The sequence below is a fragment of the Copadichromis virginalis genome, linkage group LG3, assembly GCF_057382275.1.
Source record: "Copadichromis virginalis isolate Kocher_CV1m ecotype Utaka linkage group LG3, C_Virginalis_male_GT1.1, whole genome shotgun sequence".
Taxonomy (NCBI): Eukaryota; Metazoa; Chordata; class Actinopteri; order Cichliformes; family Cichlidae; genus Copadichromis; species Copadichromis virginalis.
The window spans coordinates 16,776,394-16,797,659 of NC_140620.1; the positions used below are offsets into that span (position 1 = coordinate 16,776,394).

The following is a 21,266-nucleotide window of genomic DNA, read 5'->3' on the forward strand; positions in this document are numbered from 1 at the left end:
TATTGACTCTTTTAGCCTGGTACAGTCCGTACGTGGCCCTACACATGAGCACGGACACACACTGGACCTTGTTCTGTCATATGGTCTGCCTGTCACTGACTTGGAGATTTGTGACTGTGCACTCTCAGATCATATGCCTGTGTTATTCAACGTTGGTTTGACATATACCGCAGTTAAACCTGGCGCTGCTACTCGGTGCTGTCGGGTTATTAACCCCGCCACTGCTGCGCAGTTTTCTGCTGCTTTTAATCAGCTCGGCGGGCCTTCTGACTTTGTTTCCTCTGACACAGAAGACCTACATTCCTGGTTTAATTCTTGCTGTCAAAAAATCATGGACTCTGTGGCTCCTTTAAAAACCAGGCAGCTTAAGGCTAAACCTGAGCCTTGGTTTAATGAGAGCAGTCGTGCTGTTAAGAGGGAATGTCGTCGAGCAGAACGGAGGTGGAAAAAGGATAAACTGCATGTATCATTTCAAATTCTCAAAGACTGCTGGCATCGCTACCAGAACACAGTTAAAGAGGCAAAAAGGGAATATTTTGCAAATATTATTTCTTCCAACTGTCATAACCCACGTGTGTTATTTAGGACCATTGACACTGTTCTTAATACTCCTTTGAATGTCTGTTTGGAAGTTTCTCCTGAGATTTGCAATGATTTTCTGAACTTTTTTATTGAAAAGGTTGTCACCATCAGGGCTCTTATCACAGCTCCTGACTCTGACCCCTCTGTCTCTGTCCCTTGCGCTGCTGTTTTCACTCAGTTTGAGCTTGTGACGCTCTCCTCTTTAGAGGATGTGGTTCGCCATATTAAGCCCACAGGTTCCCCACGGGATCCTGTCCCTCCACAATTCTTTAAAGAAATTTTTCCTAGTATACAACAGTATGTCCTTGACATTATTAACAGCAGTCTGTCTTCTGGTGTGGTTCCTGCAAATTTCAAACATGCAGTAGTACAGCCACTGCTTAAGAAACCTGGCCTTGATCACACAGTTTTAGCGAACTATAGGCCTATTTCCAAGCTGCCTTTAGTCTCCAAGGTTTTAGAGAAAATTGTTTTTAGTCAACTGAAAGATTTTCTAGATGAAAATGGAATCTTTGAGAAAACAGAAGTGTTGGTGTTTGGACCCAGTGGTCCCTGTGAGTCCTCCTCTGTTGTTTTAGGATCCCTGGAAGTCTATTTTAAATCTGTTGTTACTGACCTTGGTTTTAAGTTGGACAGTGATTTTAAATTGGACAACCAAATCAGAGCAGTGGTGAAGTCCAGTTTTTATCATTTAAGGCGACTGGCAAGACTAAAATCTTTTCTTTCGAGGCAGCACCTTGAAACAGTGATCCATGCTTTTATTTCTTCCCGCCTGGACTACTGTAACTCACTTTATGTGGGGGTCAGTCAGTCATTGCTCTCACGTCTGCAGCTGGTTCAAAATGCGGCTGCACGACTCCTAACAGGAACTCGAAAAAGAGAGCATATAACCCCCGTGCTGGCCTCTCTGCACTGGCTGCCTGTGTCTTTTAGAGTTAATTTTAAAATTCTTATGTTTGTTTTTAAATGCCTACACAGTCTTGCCCCGCCTTACCTCTCTGAGCTTCTTCATCCCCACATACCCTGTCGGTCTCTCAGGTCAGCTGACCAGCTGCTCCTGGAGGTACCGAGATCCAGGAGGAAGCTCAGAGGGGACAGGGCCTTCTCTATTGTGGCTCCAAAATTATGGAATAATTTGCCCATGCATGTTAGAGAGGCCCCTTCACTGTCCACTTTTAAATCACGTCTTAAAACCCACTTTTATTCCTTGGCTTTTAACCTCAGTGAGACTTAGTTTCTTTTTTTAATGCAGTAGTTATTCAATTAATGATTTCACTCTTCTTTTATTTGTTTTTTATTTATATCTCATGTAATTTTATTTTACAGTTCCAATGTACAGCACTTTGTGTCAGCTGTGGTTGTTTTAAAGTGCTTTATAAATAAAGTTGATGATGATGATGATGATATTATGCTAACATAGCTGTGTCGCTAGCGGTCACGTAGCACATCATTATATACCAGCTAGCCCAACTTCAGTAACCCTACAAACGTCACTGCTTTTTAGTTTTCTGTCTTCATTTATGCTGGAAGTGATAGCAGAGCTGTACGTTTTAATTTGTTTCCAAAACCCCGCAGTCAGGACATGCTATATTGTATTTAGATAGAAGCTAGCGAGCTAACTCCCTGCTAACTTCTAACTCCGTTAAATGTCATAAATTCCGTTTTCATGGATGCCTGGATGTTAAACTCAATTGTTACACCTGGTAGAGCAGAACACTGATCATTTTATTAAAGATGAAAGACTTTAGACAGTTTTTCAACTCTCAGTAATGCCATAGTGATCGTTTGATATATGGACCTGCAGCGGAGTTTAGGTCCAGACACGGCTAGTGACGTCAGACTGAACAACCGGATAGTAGCCCCCCATTTTATTTGATGCTCAGAGACATTTTCTTTTAGAAGACCACTGTAATGTCAGTTTTACTGTTGTATAAGTTCCACCAGCAGAGGGCACTCAGTCCTGTACGCATCGGTAGCTGACGCTACACTAGAAGAAGTAGTGTCAGTGGTGAAGAGGCAGCGTACGGCCCGCGCGCCGAAATAACTGATTAATCAGACATTTTTCTGTCTTTGCAGGTAAGCTGGGTGATTGGTAATATAAAACAGAGGTTCTAAAACTGACAGACAGCAGTAGCGATTAATGATAAATGTTTTGTTTGTGGCGAATGTTAAGCTAAAGAGCTAATTTCCAAGTTGGTCCAGTTGTTAGGCTGTGCCGATCCAAGTGTTAGACTGTACCTAAAGCTTGTGAGTTCATTGCAGGTATATTGTTGGGTTAAAGCTACACTTAATATGTTTTGCACAAATAGATTAAAACAGAAGTAAAAACAAGATAAAAATGTAATGAGAGTTCACTATGTTATTCATGCGTATAGTAAAATGTATTTTTGTGATTTAACCAGTTTATAAAAGTGGTGCATATGAATATGAAACTGTATAAGTTACTTGTATAAAGTAATGTTGTTGACACTAGACATTTTTCTGTCTTTACAGTTTTCTGTAAAAATAAATATGTTGTACGGGAGATGAGTTGGCCCATCATTTCAGCGGTGTAACATGTACGTTACCGAAGCGATATGCCTCGGTAAAATGTCAACCATATTTGCAATGCCGAAAACTCAGGGTTTACTCTACAGTTAGCCAGATAAGTAAAAATCCAGTTTCAGGCTTCATCAGTGAACTGTTAAGTGTTAGCTTCTCTTTATCACTTCATGGGTTTTTCAACTATGTGTCATACCCAAATGTAAAATTTTTGACGGTACTGATTAAAACAAAGATTCCCTGTGGGGCCTATTGTTCATGTTCTTTTATTTATTTATTGACTTTACTTTATTGTTCATATTATTGTCTAGTGGATGTTGTGCAAAGTATTGTCCTTAAAGTTAACATTCTGTGTCTTTTTTGTGCTGATAGAAAGCAGATGTAGATGTGTGTACCCAAGCAAATATACAATTTTGGTGTGTGTGTGTGTGTGTGTGACAAACCTCAGACCCCGAAGAACCATCAGAAGCCTGGCGGAGCCCCTACGACATAAGAGGCTTGAGCCACGCCGGACCACAACCCCCAAGGCAACAGGCCAGCAAACCATAATACTCAGTATAATTAGTAGATAGGAGACTTGAAATGTGAGTAGGGCTGGGCGATATGGCCTAAAATTCATATCGCAATATAATTTGAAGCATGTGCGGTAACAATATATATCACGATATATTATTTTCTTCTGTATAATGTATTTTCCACACTAATAAGGCACACTTAAAATCCTTTAATTTTCTCAAAAATCAAGATTGTGCCTTATGTATGAATTCTGGTTGTGCTTACTGACCTCGAACCGATTTGGGCATGCAGAAATCTGTTAAAAAATGTTTTAGTACAACTTTGGTAAGGCGCACTGCTTGATGGATTGTCAGAGCATTACGGCTGCTGTAGTGAGGAGCTTCGCGGAGTAATCTGGGTCCAAAACTCCGTCCATTCAGGTCCCAAAGTCAAACGAACACTAAGAGTTAAAACAGTCTAAATTCTTTAATTAAATCATCAGCTGCTTTATAGGGTGTAACAATTAAGTTTTACATCCATGGATCCATGAAAACAGAATTTATTAAATTTAATGGAGTTAGAAGTTAACAGGAAGTTAGCTCGCTAGTTTACACCTAAACATTTCATACCATGTTCTGACAGATACCACACACTTATCATTAGCATCGCAGGATGCTATACACGGGCCAAACTTCAGTCAGGAGAACAACTGAGATTATTCATCCACAATACGAGGTTAGTTATTAATATACTGCAACAACATGGGAATAGAACAGCTGCCAGAGAATTCAACATTAATGAATCAATGTTATGGAAGTGAAGGAAGCGCAGTTTTTGGCTTTCCCCATATTTCAAAAGTGCTTCATCTCTTTGCTACGACTGTCGCCCGCCATAATTTGCAGATGATAATGGTTGTAGCCGCTGCGCTGCTTTCGACCAAAACAGGCGCAGCTTGATGACATCATCAACATGCGCTATCGCAATAGAGCGATATGGTCAAAATCTCTATCATTGGCCAAATTTATATCGTTTATATCGTTTATATCGCATATCGTTTATATCGCATATCGTTTATATCGCCCACCCCTAAATGTGAGTCATGGCTATTTCATGCTTCACTGAGTGGTTTATCAGGAGGGCTCAGTGCTGGTTCATGAGATGTGATCACATGTACATGAGGTTGTGGTTCAAAAAACTAAAAACCTTTAATAAAAATCTCACATGGTAAAGTTCTGGCTGTGATGCTATGAATGTGTTGCAGAATGTTTGTACATGCTTGTACAATGCTTTGTACAAATATCTTGATGCATTCTCAATCATCCAGGAAAGTAAATCTCCAAAAGTTGATTCTGTTAATCTGGTAGCGTTTTTGTGAGACAAATGTTTTGTCACTCATCCAAGTGACTTCTTCAGTCTCAGCTGACTGCAGGTTTCCCCAAATCTTATAAACAGTACATTTGCATAATGACTGAAACCAGTCCACTGAAGGAACAATGGGCTGGGAGGTCAGTTCCTTCATCATAATTATGCAAATTCTCATGACCATTGATCAACAACCACTGACTAAATCCCACTGATCAATGGCCATGAGTACTATTCACAGAGAGTTGGGGAATGGCTTCAATCACAGCATTGTAAGATGGCGAAAGATGTACCCTTAGGCCCCCTCCTCAATTCAGAGATGGTCTTTCCCGTTTTCACGGAAATGGCTCACTTTTTATTGCACAAGTACAATAAAAAGTGAGGTCAGCTGACAGTAATAATCTACTGACAGCACCAAGTTTATTTTCCTCTACCCCAAGGTTAAAAAAACAAAACAAAAAACAAAGCTGTAAAATATCTGTGATTATTTTCTGGTGTCCAGTCTAACATGCCGAAATAGCTTTTTTTTAGTCTGACCATCAGACAAACTTGAAATACTGATTTTGAAACCGTTTAAAAAGGAAAAAAAGAAAAAAATTTTCTTTAAACTGCTGGAGAAATTCAACAATTTAATCTTTTTTTAAATGTACCATGTCTCATGCTACTCATTGGTCTTTCGGTCTCAAACAGACACATCCGGTTCTGAAGCTTTTCTCTCAAATATATGGTTAGTGAAAGATAGTACTGTTGTCTCTAGTCTGCAGTTGCAGTTTAGTGTTTGTTTCTTGCACTTAGCTACAGCCAAAAAAGTCAAATTTTCCATCCAACAACTCAGTGAAACCCACAGAACCACGTGACAACAAAATAAGAACTAAAGTTTATCAATACTGCAAAGACACCAGATCACAGTCATCGATAAGCACATTTTTTCATCATTAAAGTTACTACTTTCATAAGATATACTAATATGTTTACTCATATCAGCATCTTCACATACTGCCAGCAGTTTAGATGTGTCTCAAATAAACATGAAATTCACAAAACTCAAATCTGGGTGTGATTAAGCTATCACTTTTCTTACTAAGTTTACCTAATTTTATTTTACGCTGTGAGCTTGAGTGAGGAAGTGTTTAGCTTATATTAAAGACTGTAAACTGCTTAGTTGAGCAGCTGTACCTCTGGTCTGATGGCTAATTGTCCATGACTGACTTCTTCTGTTCTCACAGCTGAATACACTGCAGCCGGATCAGTGTCTGCAGAATGAATCATGTAACTTACTTTCACAGGAGAAACTGTAATAGTACTGTACACCTTAGGGTTATTTTTTTCCACTGCTTAAGACTTCTGTTGTGAACAAACAGTTGACCAGAATGAACCCGTGGGTGTTTGTGCAAAAAAGGTGAACGACCACAGAGCTTTTATTTTCCGTTTCTACAAACTGATGCACTTCACCACAAAGCACAAAGCAAACATGTTCTCACAGCATGAAACCTAGAGTAGAACATACTGTAGTGAAGTTGCTGTTTTGGTTTTACATTCAAGACTCTAGAAAAGACTAAATTAAATATCAAAAAATAACATTTGATACATTCAGTCTGCTTTTCTTTTTTTTTTAAATCGCCCTCATATTAAATAGAAATTCATCTTGCTAATAAAAGGGAGTACCAAGACAAAACGGGCCTAATCTGAATCAGTTTGAAACTTGTTTCTCAGTTATGACACAGGTTTGACCACACCTGACATGTGGCTCATGCAGGGTGATCTGTGGTTGAATCTATGCCATTTCAAAACATTACATTACATTACAAAATGAGAAAAATGGCAAAAATTAATGTTGAAACTACAGGACATTTCTCACATTTTATACAAGATTAAACACTTCATGAACATTTGCACCATGTCACCTGCTGCTAGTTGGGTTCTGAGTATCCAAGGACATAAAGTGTTTCAGTCTCAAACAGACACACCCTGCATTGAAGCTCTGCTGTGCAGTTCACAGTATCAAATGATGCCTGTTTCCTGTATCGTGTTTGTTTCCTGCAGTGAAGAGAGATGTGCATCAGTTAGCCACAAGTAAACAAGTTAAATTTTCCATTGACACCTCAGTGAAACCCACAGAACTACACAACAAAAGTGTCACAACAAAACTTTTTTCTTTGTTTGTTTGTTTTTAATAATGCAAAGATATCAAATACTATTAAAGGTATTAGTGTCAAAAATGTACTTACATTTCTAAATGACCAATTGCATTTAAAAAAAAAATTCAAAAAATATGTGTTTTCTCTTAAAGTTTGAGTATAATTTGGTTAGAAAAAATATATGAAGCATATAAAAATAGTCAACATATGGATGTCCTCTGGTCTGAGGTGCAGGGGGGACCAGTTAGAGACCAGCAGCTGGACGTCAGTGGTTGGACTGGTGGACTACTTCAGTGAATAATAGACGATGCCTGGCTCTGGTTTAAAGTTTTACTACGACTTTACCTGTGTCTTAATCAATCATAAAATTCACAAAACAAGCCTAGAACCCACAGATTTGTGGGAGAATAAATTCTTTGTTCAGTATTTCATAACTAATTGCTTGTTTGGTGGCCAGTTCCATTATGTGGTAAGGTTATAAATAGTAGCTGCTCTCTGAGCATCCCACACTTGCTCTCATGTTGCTGTACACGTTTGGGTTTCTGCTCGCCTGACTTTCATATTTGGTGGTGGTGGAACCACAACCACGTGGTTTGTATTTTGTGTGTCTTTGTCCTGTCTTCCTCTCCTCACCCCCAGCTGGTTACTGCAGATGGCTGCCGCTCCCTGAGCTTTCTTCTGCCAGATGTTAAAACTCCTGTTCAAAGTTTTTCTTCGCACTGTCACCAAAGCGCTTGATCATAGGGGGTCTTCTGATTGTTGGGGTTTTCTCTGTTGGAGAATCTTTACCTTACAATATAAAGTGCCTTCAGGCAACTGTTGTCATCTGGCACTGTGTATATAACATTGAATTGAATTACATTGAATTGAACATGTAATATCTAAACAGTTCATTCTTTGATGGACTGCACCAAATGGTTTATATTTTTTTAGTTGTAGTGTTCTACCCAGTGTTACACAGTATTCAACAGCCTAGTATTCTGGATTGTTGGTTTAGCTTGCCTGTCTGACATCCCTACTCAATGACAGTAATTATTAGTGCAGAAACAAAACTTTGGACCACATATGTGGTCCTATCTGAGACTGCCAAATGAATGAGACTTCTAAATTAGAATGGAAACGTGAGGACATTTACTCTTTTGGGTTTTACTCTGTTCAGACTTAAAGACAAAGAGCAGCTGTACCTCTGATCGTCTTTTGGTTGATGGCTATTTGTCCATAAGTGACATCTTCAGTTCTCACTGCTGAGTACACCACAGCTGTATCAATGTCTGCTGAATAAAACATGTAAATTAGTTCAACAACAACAACTGCAATGAAATGATAGACTTTTTTATGTTTTTGCTAATTCCTTAAAACTCTGCTGTGAAACAACAGTTGACTAGAAAGAGGTCAAGTGTGAAAAAGGTCAACAACTACAAAGCTGCTATCTTCTGGTAATGCAAAATGTTGCACTTCACCAAGAATTATTTTAACCAAACCGCAACGCACAGCAGTGAGAAACATGGTCACGCTAACTGGTGCAACAGGAAGTTGCTTCTTTGGTTTTACAATGCGGACTTTAGAGAAGACAAAATAAATCATTATATCAAAAAGACATTTAGTCTGTTCAGCATGTCTATCTATACATTTCATATTAACTAAAATTTTATATAATAACAACTCATGGATGTTTGTTGTCTCATTCGGACACTCACTAGTCCTTCCTTTCCTCCCTCTTTCCTTCCTCTTAGCATAGAGTCTCAGGATTTGGGGTGAAACCTCCATGCATGTTCAGGAGCTTTCTTGCCTTGATGTCAGTGGCTTCTATCACCTTCTTTGCCAGTTTATTATCCCGGCAAGGCATAGCTATTAATTGCCCAGATCAGACCTACTCAGGACTTACCTTTTCCTCTGCAGGTAATTGGCAGTTAAAGTTTTCCTAGCAGCATCTTTATGGTTCCCATATCTATCTTCACAAGGTCGGCAGAAACAATTATTTCACAACTACCACCCATATTATGTGACAGAAAGACACAATTTTACCTCTGAGTTGTTTGATTGCCCTTTGGTGATGTTGTGATGATATGATGTCACTATATGTGATGCCTGTGGAGTTATCATTTGCAGCTTCTTGTTGTATAGCTGAAATAATAAAATTTAACAACTGTCATTACTCTTACTTGCATGAAGAAATTATTTTGGAACCCATTTCTATGTTTGTAATTTTCAACAATGTGCAATTACTTCAATGGGAAAAGAATGTCAATCCAACAAAGTAAAAATAGTATTTTTTTTTAAATCATTCAGCAAACCCAATCTTGTAAGATCAGGAAGTCTGAGTCTCACCTTCAGGTTTTCTGTGAACACACTGTCTCACCAGCAGAACCAGTAACACCAGTAGAACCACAACAAAGACTGATCCAATACATGTCAACACAGAGAGAACAGGAGGAAGAGTGATGAAGGTGGAACCAGGAGGAGAGGTGGATGTAGGTGGAGGTGTGGATGTAGGTGGAGGTGTGGTGGTGTGTTCCCCTAAAATAAAGCAAACACAGTCATTAAGTTGTCGTCACATTGTGAATGTTGAAAGCTGCAGAAACACAGACAGGTGAGTGTGTCACCTGTGACAGTGATCCAGCTGGATGGAGACTCTCCATGACCGCTGATGTCACACTTGTAGAGGCCTTCATCAGACCTGGAAACATGCTGGATGGTCATGTGACCTGTAGGCTGCTTCCTGATGAGGGAGCCATCTTTATAGAAAGCAGCTGGGAGGTTGGAGGGAGTGGTCTTTGTTTTACAGAGCAGAGTGACGTCATCTCCCTCCATCACAGGGAGGACAGGACTCTGCAGGATCACTGATCCACCTCAACACAGAGACAAACTACAGCATTTCATCCATTTACACACAGCTTCATCAACACTAACTCCACACACTCAGCTTACCAGTGACTGTCAGGTTAACCATGTTACTGATGGGGCCCTCTCTGGACTCACACCAGTAAACTCCACTGTCTAATAGGATGATGTAAGTGACAATGCAGGAAGGATGAACTAAACTAGTTGGCGTTCCCCACTCCTCACATTCAGCTCTGGTTTCTGTGCTTGTGTTTCTCCTCAGAGTCCATCCAGCAGAGCTGTCGTTCTCCTCACAGCTCAGAGACACAAAGTCATATTCAAAGAACTGAGAGCTGCTGGGACTCACAGTCAGACGAGCTGTGAGGGTTAAAATGAAAAATCAATTCTCTGCTTTACAGCAATTTTCTCCTAACTATTATGGTTGTGAAATGTATTTTGCTTATTCACTTGTTTCAGTTTTGTATGCAAGCACCATTGTGAAACATGAACCCAATCAGGTCATATCAGTGAGCATTTCTCAGGTTTAAACTGTGACAGAAGAAGGTTACTGACCTTGGTTTGTTGTGCAGCTCAGCAGTGAGATCAGAACTAAAGAGAAATGACACTCAGGTTGATTTGAGGTGAACATAAAGAACAACTCCACACAAACAGCTGACAAATACACAAACTCGCCTCCCTGATATATCTGCTCATTTTCTCTTTGATGTCGCCAGCATGTTTCAGTAAGAGCATTCAGAGTACAACTCCAAGCATAGTGAAAGGGCTAAACTAAAATGTGGATATTTTATGACATTTTGTATTACAACATGTTATAACGTGCTTTAATAACACTGTAGGCTGACCTTTGGCCAATGTCCTTGATGCCTTACCTACTAAAATGGTGTATTTTATTATCTAGATGAGTAGCAGAATTGACTGAAATTATGATTTGTGAAAACTTTACATTTTAAGACATATTCATGCAGTTTGTGAGTGAAACTTTATGGCATTATTGTGACACCATATGGCATTGTACTAAAAAATATGTATATTTTGTTTCAAAGTTTTGTTTCAAAGCTCCCTCCATGCTCTTTCTATATTAATCAACATGGTTCATTGCATTTTTGAGCTTGGGCCCTAACAATGAGGGTCAAATGTTTGGCCAGCCTTGGTAACTCATTCCAAGGGCTACTATATAGATGTCAAGTTTAAAGATGATGCTTTTAAAAACAATTAAAAAAATATAACAGAAAAAAGAAAGAAATTGTTTGCAGTATACATTTTTGTTTTTTACGTTGGGTGTGACCTTGACAGAAATCTTTACTGAAATTAAAGCAACTCAGTGATATATTTAAAATTGTGGATGTTCAGTTTTTAGCACTTAAACTCCCAGAGAGCAGCCATTTGGCTGACATGGACAGCCAGACATGGACAAACAAATTAAGTGAACTGATTTCCTACGTCTTCCCTTGAGGGAGAAAATAAAATTCTGACATCAGAAAATAGGAAACTGTTTCAAAAATGAAATGCAATAAATAAAAAAATAGAGCTCAAGGAATATCTTTGGACTCTTTGGACTCTGTAAATGCTTGGAATAAAATACAAAAAATGTTTCCTTCTTAATCTGGGACTCTCCACCATTTGACCTTAGAACTGAAGAAGCTTCTCGAATGAGAGGTGAAACGTCTTCAAACAACTTAAAGAAGTCCAGACGCTTTTCTTTGCAAGCTCCTTTGACTACGATGACCTGGATGACTGAGAACCTTCACAGACATATTTCCTTCTTATTATAGTTATCTCAAAATTGGGTCAGTATAAGCAAAATACCCACTGCATTTCAATAACACAGTAAAGTCATGTGTCCACTGTGCAGCTGTGTTGATATAGTGAGTGAATGATTTGAGCTTTTCACTGCCTGCTGTGTTTCCTCGACTCCTGAGCAAAGATAAAGAGTCAGTTCAGACCTGCAGTTGGTCCTCGTGGTGTTTGAACTTGAATTCAGCCTGATTTGTTTTTCATGTCTTCTCCTCCATCATCAGTTATCAGGAGAGCAGACAGTCAAAGTACAAGAATTCAAACAAACACAGAGATTCTACTTACAGAGCAGACACAGCACAGATGTTTCCTTCATCGTCCTTCTCACTCATTTGAGCTTTTTTTCATTTCTGTCACTGACACCAAGTAATGCCCGCCCTCTTCCTCTGAGTCTGTGGTCCTTCTGTTGGTTCAAAGACAGTGAGTGGGTACTAAATTCTAAAATAAGAAAAAGGTGATTAAAATTGCCTTTTTACAGTTATCAGTTCCCTCAGATTAAAATAAATCATAAAAATTAAATGTCCTCTGCTCTCAGTGATCTGTAGTTTGGTTGATGAACAAATCCATGTCCATGTAGTGGACGTCCCCCTCAGTGAGAGAGGCAGATATGAGCTGAAACACAGGAATCAAACCAGGGACGCTGCTGTTATGGAGCTGAACTGGAACCATTCAGACACTGAGGCCCTCTGAACACATTTTAATTACAGCTGTGCAGAGACACACTGATGACTGACTGGAACACTATGATTCACATTTTACATGAACACCATCCTCACACATGTTTATATATGGCCACTAGAGGGAGATGTTGGACTTTAAACACTAACATGGATACAAGCAGATCATCAGTGATGCTTCCACATTTTGTTCTGGAGAATAAACAAGCTGAGCATTTGCAGTTCCTAATAAAATGTCTGCAGTTCATTTAACTCGTTTTAAAAAATATGTTTAGTTAATTTAGTGTTCATAATTATTATGATCAGACCAAGTTTTTACATGTATGGGCATCCTGATCAGGCTGTCCAGTACAGGAAACATATTTAATAGTCAGTCAGGAGTAAAAAGTGCCCTCTTCCTGCAGGTTGTACTTTGCTGATCAACACATTAATCTCCAACAACTCGTTTGTATGTTGAGTGTTATTCAACGACAGTAAACATGAACATGAGAGAGAGGATTGATTATGTTAATAATGTTTAGAAAAGTTGTGTACAGTCTGATTATGATGATGATCAGATAACAGAGATAAAGATGAGGCTGATGGAGGCAGATGACTTTATAATCTGTTCATGAATTAAGTCGAACATTTGATCAGTAACTAAGTTATAGTTGCAACAGTGGAAACAGTCATGTAATGTGCAAGTGATTGTTGTACCTCGACATTATATCCAGGTACACCAATCATCTGGATTTTCTTTGCTACACTTTTAGAAAGTTTGTCAGCCAGCTGCTTTCCCTTTATGCCAATATGTGCAGGAACCCACATTAACTTGATTGCTCTGCAATATTTGTATTGTGCTACTTGTTGGTAATGTGCTACTTGAATCTAAACATATTGAAACCTTCCTCACTCTGACTTCCTCTGCCCAATCTAGTGCCATCAGATTTGCCATTAGTTTTCCTGCTTAAACTGCTAAATTAACTATCATTCTTCCATTTTTCGTAATATTTAAATCTGGAATAACAACAGATAACCTTAATATCAAGTGTTTTATAAGCATCTGTTAAGATTCTGACATATACTGAATATTCACTTTTTTATATATTTACCCACCTCTTTACTGTGTAGCTATCTAGGCAGTAACATGTCCAAGGATCCATGGCGGAACAACAGAAATAGCAATGGTGGGACGGATCATAATGTTCCTTATAGCTGTTTCTGTTTACTTATCCTGAATTATCCAACCAAACTACTGAGCTGTTTCGTTTTTCTTTGTTTTTGACCAGGTTGACATGATCTCAGCCTGTAACACAGAAATTGGAGTCTTAAGGCTTGATGATGAATTGTATCTAATTTCCTTAGTAAAATCTTTAAAGCTGAACCATAAATGGTAGATCCATAATCAAGAATTGATCTGATTATCCCTGTGTGGATAGACTTTAATGGCATTTTATCTGCACCCCATTCTCTGGCCCTCAGTCATCTAAATATATTTAAAATCCTTTTACATCTTGTTGTGCATATGTTTACTGCTAAAGCAGATTCCCAAATATTTAAAATGATTTTTTCTTTCTATAGCATTCTCATATAATTTAAGATTAATATGAAGACTGTATTCCTTATATGTAAAGATGATTCCCCTTGTTTTGGATAAAGAAAATCTAAAGCCCAGTTCTGAGGCCCAAGATTCTACATTGTGTAATGCCTCCTGTAAGTTGGCTTTGATGCATCCTATATTTCTTCTCCTCTTCCAAATAACACATTTATCTGCGCAAGGTGAGACACCCACAGACTTTTTTTTTATTGCTAAAAGTATAATTGATCATTGTTATAAAACTAGACTAACTCCCTTAAGGGGTACAAATTCTACTTGATAATTTGCACTTAATTCTTTCCCCTTTCTAGCACTAATACTTCTGTAAGAAATGTCTTATCCACTGAAACATTTTACCCTTGATCCCCACCTGTTTCATTTTAATCAATAATCCTTCTCTCTTTTTTTCTTTCCTGTCCCCATGCCTTGTGACCAATGTTTGCTTTGCTACTGCAGTTTACAGTTGTACTGTACATGTCTGCCCCCCCCCCCCCCACACACACAAACCCCCGTTGTAAATCAATAAAATGTTGATCACAAAAAAATAATGCTTTTTTCTATAACATATCATATGCTTTCTTGACATCTAGAAACACTAGCCCAATGACGCGCACCTGCACTACAGCGATGTTAAAGCGGCAGAGTTTATTTTTACCTTTAGAAGATAAATTATTGAAATTAAAGAATGATATTCATCGAGTTTAATTATTTTACAATGTAACACAAGTACATTGTAAGTAACTGTAATTAAAATATCTAAAAATGAACAGTACTCAGTTACTCTACTTTTTCAGTGGAAATAAATAACTCTCATGCTGTATTAAAAGCCAGTAAATAAAAATGCGTTTTAAGATAAGATTTAAAAAGATTGACAGTATGAGCCTGTCTGATGTATAGGGGTAAATTATTCCGCAGCTTAGGCGCTACGACTGCAAATGCTCGATCACCTCTATGAACCAGCCTCGACCTTGGTACAGCTAAAAGCAATGATCACTTGATCTAAGAGATCTAAGGGGGGTATAAGTCTGCAAGAGGTCAGACAAATACCCGGGAGCCTGTCCATTCAGGGCTTTGTAAGTCAACAATAAAATTTTAAAATTAATTCTGAAGCGGACAGGGAGCCAATGAAGGGAGGCAAGTACCGGGGAAATGTGTTCACATCTTTTAGTACGTGTCAGAAGACGAGCTGCAGCATTCTGGACCAACTGCAGCCTTGCCAGGCAGGTCTGGCTGACTCCAGCGTATAAGGAGTTACAATAGTCCAGCTGGGATATAATAAAAGCATGAATCGCTCGTTCAAAGTTTTTAAAAGATAAAAATGATCTCACCTTAGATAAAAGCCTCAGTTTGAAGAAAGACCGCTGTACGACTGAGCTAATTTGTTTTTCAAAGGTGAAATTGCTGTCAAATATAACCCCCAAATTTTTGGCATGTGATTTGACAAAAGGCTCAAGACTGTGCAGGTTAAAATTAGAAGTGTTGGGATTGCCGCTTGGTCCAAAAATGATCACTTCGGTTTTGTTCTCATTGAAGTTAAGGAAATTAGAGGCCATCCAGGATTTATCTTCACCGAGACACTGAAGTAAGGGTTCTAGTGAGGCAGGACTGTTTCCCTTCAATTGAAGATAGATCTGAGTATCATCGGCATATGAATGAAAACAAATGTTATATTTTCTAAAAATTAGACCTAAAGGCAGCATATAAATAGAGAACAATATTGGCCCCAGTATAGATCCCTGGGGAACACCACAAGTAAGGGGAGCTGAGGAAGAGATAAAATCGCCAAAACTCACAGAGAAGGTCCTGTCAGACAGGTATGACCTGAACCACTCTAATGGGGTGCCCTTTACACCACAATGCTCCAACCGTGAGATTAAAATGCTGTGGTCAACAGTATCGAAGGCTGCGGTCAGATCTAAAAGCAGAAGTACAGCTGAGTCACCTGAGTCAGTGGCTAATAAAAGATCATTAAGAACTTTTAAAAGTGCAGTTTCTGTGCTATGAAGAGTTTTAAAACCAGACTGAAACCTCTCGAGAACATTGTGTCCATTTAGAAAAGATTGCAGCTGAACAAACACAATCTTTTCCAAAATTTTCGACAGGAAGGGGAGCTTTGAAATAGGCCTGAAGTTAGTGAGGACGGAGGAGTCAAGATTAGGTTTTTTAAGTACAGGCTGTACAACAGCATGTTTAAAACAGGCTGGCACAACACCTGAGCTAAGGCTGCTATTAAAAATAGCTAAAATGTCAGAACTGACAACCTTAAAAATCTTTTTTAGAAGATGTGTTGGAATAATGTCATTTAGACACGATGATGTCTTTGTGCCACTACATACTTCCTCCACCTGATCAAGACACACAGGCTCAAACTGATCAAAAACAGCAGAGCAGGTGAATATTTTAGACACGTCATGTGAAGGCAGGGCGATCATAGATCGAAGCTGTTTTATCTTATTGATAAAAAACTGCAAGAACCTTTCACAGGTGTCTGGGGAACTATTAATACAAGAAGCTGGGGAAATATTCAGGGCAGAGTCAATAATTGAAAAAAGAACCCGAGGATTATTGGAGCTATTCTCAATAACATTAGAAAGAAACCTTGACTTTTCTGCTTTAACAATGTCCTGATACCTGTACAGACTGTCTCTCAACATGAGAAAGGACACCTGCAGCCCATCTTTTTTCCACTTACGTTCAGCCTTCCTGCACTCTCATCTGGCTGAACGAGTGGCCTTATTTATCCATGGGTCTGGTCGTGGTTTCGAACTTATAGTTTTAAAAGGAGCGACCTCATCAAGGACAGTTTTGCATTTATCATAGAAATTAACTGTCATTTCCTCAGTACAAAAGCCAAGGGGAGATCTTAAAACTTTTCTAAAAGCAATAGAAAATTGTTCTGTTGTAGATGGGTTAAAAACATGACAATGACGTGTTGAAATAAGAGGTGTAAAATGGCGGAGAGATAAAAGTATGTCAAACACAACAGGGCAGTGATCAGAAAAAACAGCATCACATATTTCCATGTTTAGGACCGGTAACCCTAGAGACAGCACAAGATCCAATGTATGACCCTGTTTCTGGGTTGGCCCTGACACAAGTTGAACAAGACTGAAGGAGTCTATCAAGCTTAAAAAGTCTCTGGCCAGTGAATTAGAGGTACAACACACATGAATATTAAAATCTCCAACGATTAAGATTCGATTGTAGCTTGGCACAGTTCCAGCTAAGAAGTTTGAAAAGTCTTGGGTAATCAGGGTGTACACCCCACCACTGGCATCGTTGCCCACCTCTCAATTTTAAATACACGTAGACATTGAGGGCTAGCAGGAGGGACCATGCGCTTACCTGCTGCTCTCTGGCAGGTAGCTCCAAGCCCTCCTGGGTTTTAAATGCACCTTAGAACACACATGCATCAACATTACAACGAGCGGGTGGAGGGAGGTTTGGAGTCTTCTCTCACCCCCATTCTCTGCGACCTGCTGGAGCAGGGGGGCTAGGACTAGGAGGAGGAGTTGGCCGTCCGACTGCGGTCTGGAGTGTGGAGCCTTCCTGCTGCTGCGGAGTCGGGGCGGTCTGCCTCCCCCCACCGCAGGGAAAAGGGAAACACCACCTGGGTCTGGGTGCAGTTCCCCCCTCCAGGGGCGGGGGCACCTAGACCCGGTTTGTAGAGTACGCTTGGGGAGTGTGATCGTGTGTACAACGTCTCTTTATGTCTGTCTCCACGTTGGTTGAGTGTGGAGTAAGTGCATATGAGAGCATGAGGGTGGGAATGGATGTTTGTATCTGTGTGTGCCTGTATTTCTGTGTCTATATGTCAGGTTGGGTGTCAGGCGTCACCTCTCTGGGGACATCTCAGGCCCTCCAAGGTTTGGAGGCCTATCTCCCCCTACCACCACTTCCCCTGCCAGTGGCGGACCCCTTCAGACATCGGTGCGTTGGTGGTTCTTTGTGTCCGGGGATGGGCGTCCAGGTACACACCGGCTCACTCCTTGGCGGCCGCTTATCGGGGCCTGGAGCCTGGGGCTCGCTCGGGCCACTTCGGAGGTGGGGTGCCCCCGGCCTCTCGGCCTGGGGCTCGGTCACTCAGGCGCAGCTGGCTGCCGGCGGAGCTCACGGGCGCGTCACTGCAACTCCCCCTGGCTTCTGCTCCACGGCTGCTGAGTGAGCCCTCATCTGGGACTCTCCTCAGCTCTTTCCGGGACAGTGGCGCAGCTGCCCCTCTGTTGGTCTTCCTTGGTCTCTTGTGTTCTGGGGGCCTCTGGATGTCTGGAGTTTTGATCTCCTCCACACCTGCTTCAAGCCCTGGAGGACGGGGCTGTGGCCCCCCCACACCCTCTAGCAGATTATTACATGAAGGAACCTTTTAAAAAAACAAAAAACAAGCGCGTCCATGCTCACAGGTGTACACACGGGTGATCACACCCACAAACTACACCCTTTTTGGCTCCTATCTCAAAGCACACTGTGTTCTGTTGATCTTATGTGCTGCACAATAATGTTTAACATTTAGTATTTACTGTCATATTCCCATATATCATTGTGATGTTGTTTATTCTATTACTCTTGTTCTCTTCTGCTTGCTTTCTTTTTTCTTTCTCAGCAGGTGATCCAGGTGATTGATATATGCATTTTTTTTCTCTGCCCGTTCTGTTGGTTTTTGTCTTTTGCCCTTCTCCCCCGTCCCTCTTCTCAGCTGTTTCTCTTTCCCTCTTTCTTTCTCCCCTTCTTTCCCCCAGTCAAGTCTGTCCCGTATTCAGTAAGTGAAAATAAAATAAACAATAAAAGGTGAATCAAATGGACCATTACGGCAAGGCTGGGATGGTCAGTTTGGTAAAGTAAATCCGTTGGGCATCTTTCTTTGCCTTTAGACAACAATTCTGAGGGCAAAAGAGCCAAACGGGACAGGCCAGAAAAAAAAAAAAAAAAAAAAAAAAGAAAAGTCTTGGGTAAAATCCTTGTGGTATTTTGGAGGTCTGTATACAGCTGCAACGAGTGTCGGGCGGGGATGCCCCAATTCAAACGCCAGAAGTTCAAAACTAGAATATGAGTCAGTCAAGAGGTGTTTGCAAGAGAGCTTCTTCCTAAAAACAGCTGCCACTCCACCACCACGCCCAGTGATCCTCGGCACATTAAGATACTCACAGTCATGCGGTAAAAGTTCAGTAAAACAACTGGACTCACCGACTCTCTGCCAAGTTTCCGTTAAAAGCATTAGATCCAGCTCCCGATCGGTAAAAAAGTCCTTAAGAATAAAAGTTTTATTTGCTAGCGATCGTGCATTAACAAGACTTAATCTCAGTGGTACAGGTGGCTCAGCGGCCGATGTGGGTGCCCGACCTATCGGCCGTAGATTCTGAGGGTTTACTCCACCTGAGCGAAGACGGGGGGGGGGGGGGGGGGGGGGGACACGCTGGCGTGGGGTTATTGTCGTAAGCCCGACAACAGATGTCAGGTAGGTGTAAGCCGTGTCCAGAGAGTGCCAGTAGTTGACGCGGTCAAATCCAGTTGGGATAGGGTGAGGTATTTTTCGAAATTGTGTCCAGGTAGCCTTCATTCTCACCAATAAGCCACTGCGTTTCCCACGGCGTCTACGGCGCCCTCTCAGTTGAGGTAGCGCCGGAACGCAACGGAGACAAGCTGGAACTCCTGACAGGAGTGGTGGGGAGAAGGTTCCCTGATATCCACGATTGCAATAAAGAGTTTTTAACTGAGAGGATCTTATAGCAGCAGCATTTGACGATCATATACAAGCAGAGAGTTAGCATGTTTTAAAACAAAGTAAAAATAAAACACTAGTACAAACAGAATCAGACGGCAAGCCGTACACACTGGCGCCATCTTGATGCCTTATAAAGGACAGTAACTTAGTTAACTTAGTAAGGTGTTACACCCAACACTGCTTAGGATACAGTAGCATATTTACAAATGGGGTTGCTATAAACTACAAAAAAGGAAAGGTGAGGAAAAACTTCATATTTGTCTATGTTCCAGCCTCTGTGATTTCTACATAGTAACATCTGCTTTAATATTTACACCTCTGATGAAATTTTATTTTGATACCAAGATTGTTTGCTCAGAGTCAATAATTGCAGATAAATACTTTATTCACTGACATGTTTAACCCTTTAAGTATTTGTTTAGTATTTAGTATTTATTTATTTATTGTCATTGTCAAGAACAATGAAATTGCGTTTGGGGCTTCCATACAACCCAAAAAAAAGAAGAAAATAATAAATACCCCTTAAAACCCAAGTGTACATATTTAACCCAGTGTGACTCCAATGCAATAAGACAATCCTTAGCAATAATGTTTGTAGAAATTCAGACAAAGACCTGAGAAACATGACAAAATACAACAATGCAACCCATTCAATATTATTGTACTGTGAGATATGATATCAGATATGATAGTTATCTATTTAAGAAAGAGGGGGGGGGGGGCAGGAGGGGGAAGAGAATAAAGATATGATCCACCAATGCAGACCAGTTCATTGCTATTAAGAAGTTGGATATGGTTATTGTCCGTGAGAGGGGGGCAGAGAGTTCAGGAGCCTCACAGCCTGTGGATACAGGCTGTTGGCCAGTCTGGATGTTCTGGCCTGTATAGACCTGTACCTTCTCCCTGAGGGCAGCAGATGGAAAAGGTGGCGCGCAGGGTGATGTTGGTCCCGCAGGATACTGTGCACCCTCCTCAGACAGCGAGTGGGGAAGATATTACTGATCTCTGGCAGACTTGTTCCAATAATTCTGCCAGCTTCCTTCACCACCCGCTGGAGTGCTTGCTGATCGGCCTTGGTGCAGCTGGGGAACCACACTAGAAATCCATACGTCAGAACGCTGCTGATGGCACAGTTGTAGAAGTTCAACATCAGAGATCTGGGAATGTGTGCGCTCCGCAGTCTCCTCAGGTAGTAGAGGCGCTGTTGGGCCTTCCGTACAACTGAGGTGATATGGTTGCCCCAGGACAGGTCCTCGGTCACAGTTACCCCCAAGAATTTAAAACTGCTCACCCTCTCCACCGCCTCACTGCCAATGAAGAGAGGCAGATGGTTGTTATGACCCCTCTTCCGGAAATCTACAATGATCTCCTTGGTCTTTTTGGTGTTTAAGACCAAGTTATTGTCGTGGCACCATGACTCTAGTTGTTGCACCTCTGTCCTATAGTTTGTCTCATCATTGTTGGATATAAGACCTACCATAGAACCAAGTCCGCCAGAGCTTATATTATATTTTTACATGCTGTGGAGCCATTTTTGGGAG

General features: G+C 40.6%; 1 protein-coding gene across 1 annotated transcript in view; it reads right to left on the minus strand.

The window, feature by feature from the left end:
- The window catches only part of LOC146713089 (uncharacterized), a 55,810-nt gene that overhangs the window by 11,377 nt on the left and 23,167 nt on the right, over positions 1 to 21,266 (minus strand). Inside the window, exon 4 of the mRNA XM_085437478.1 lies at positions 9,447 to 9,635. Coding sequence (XP_085293604.1) covers positions 9,447 to 9,635 — 189 coding nt within the window. The remainder of the gene's footprint in view (positions 1 to 9,446; positions 9,636 to 21,266) is intronic.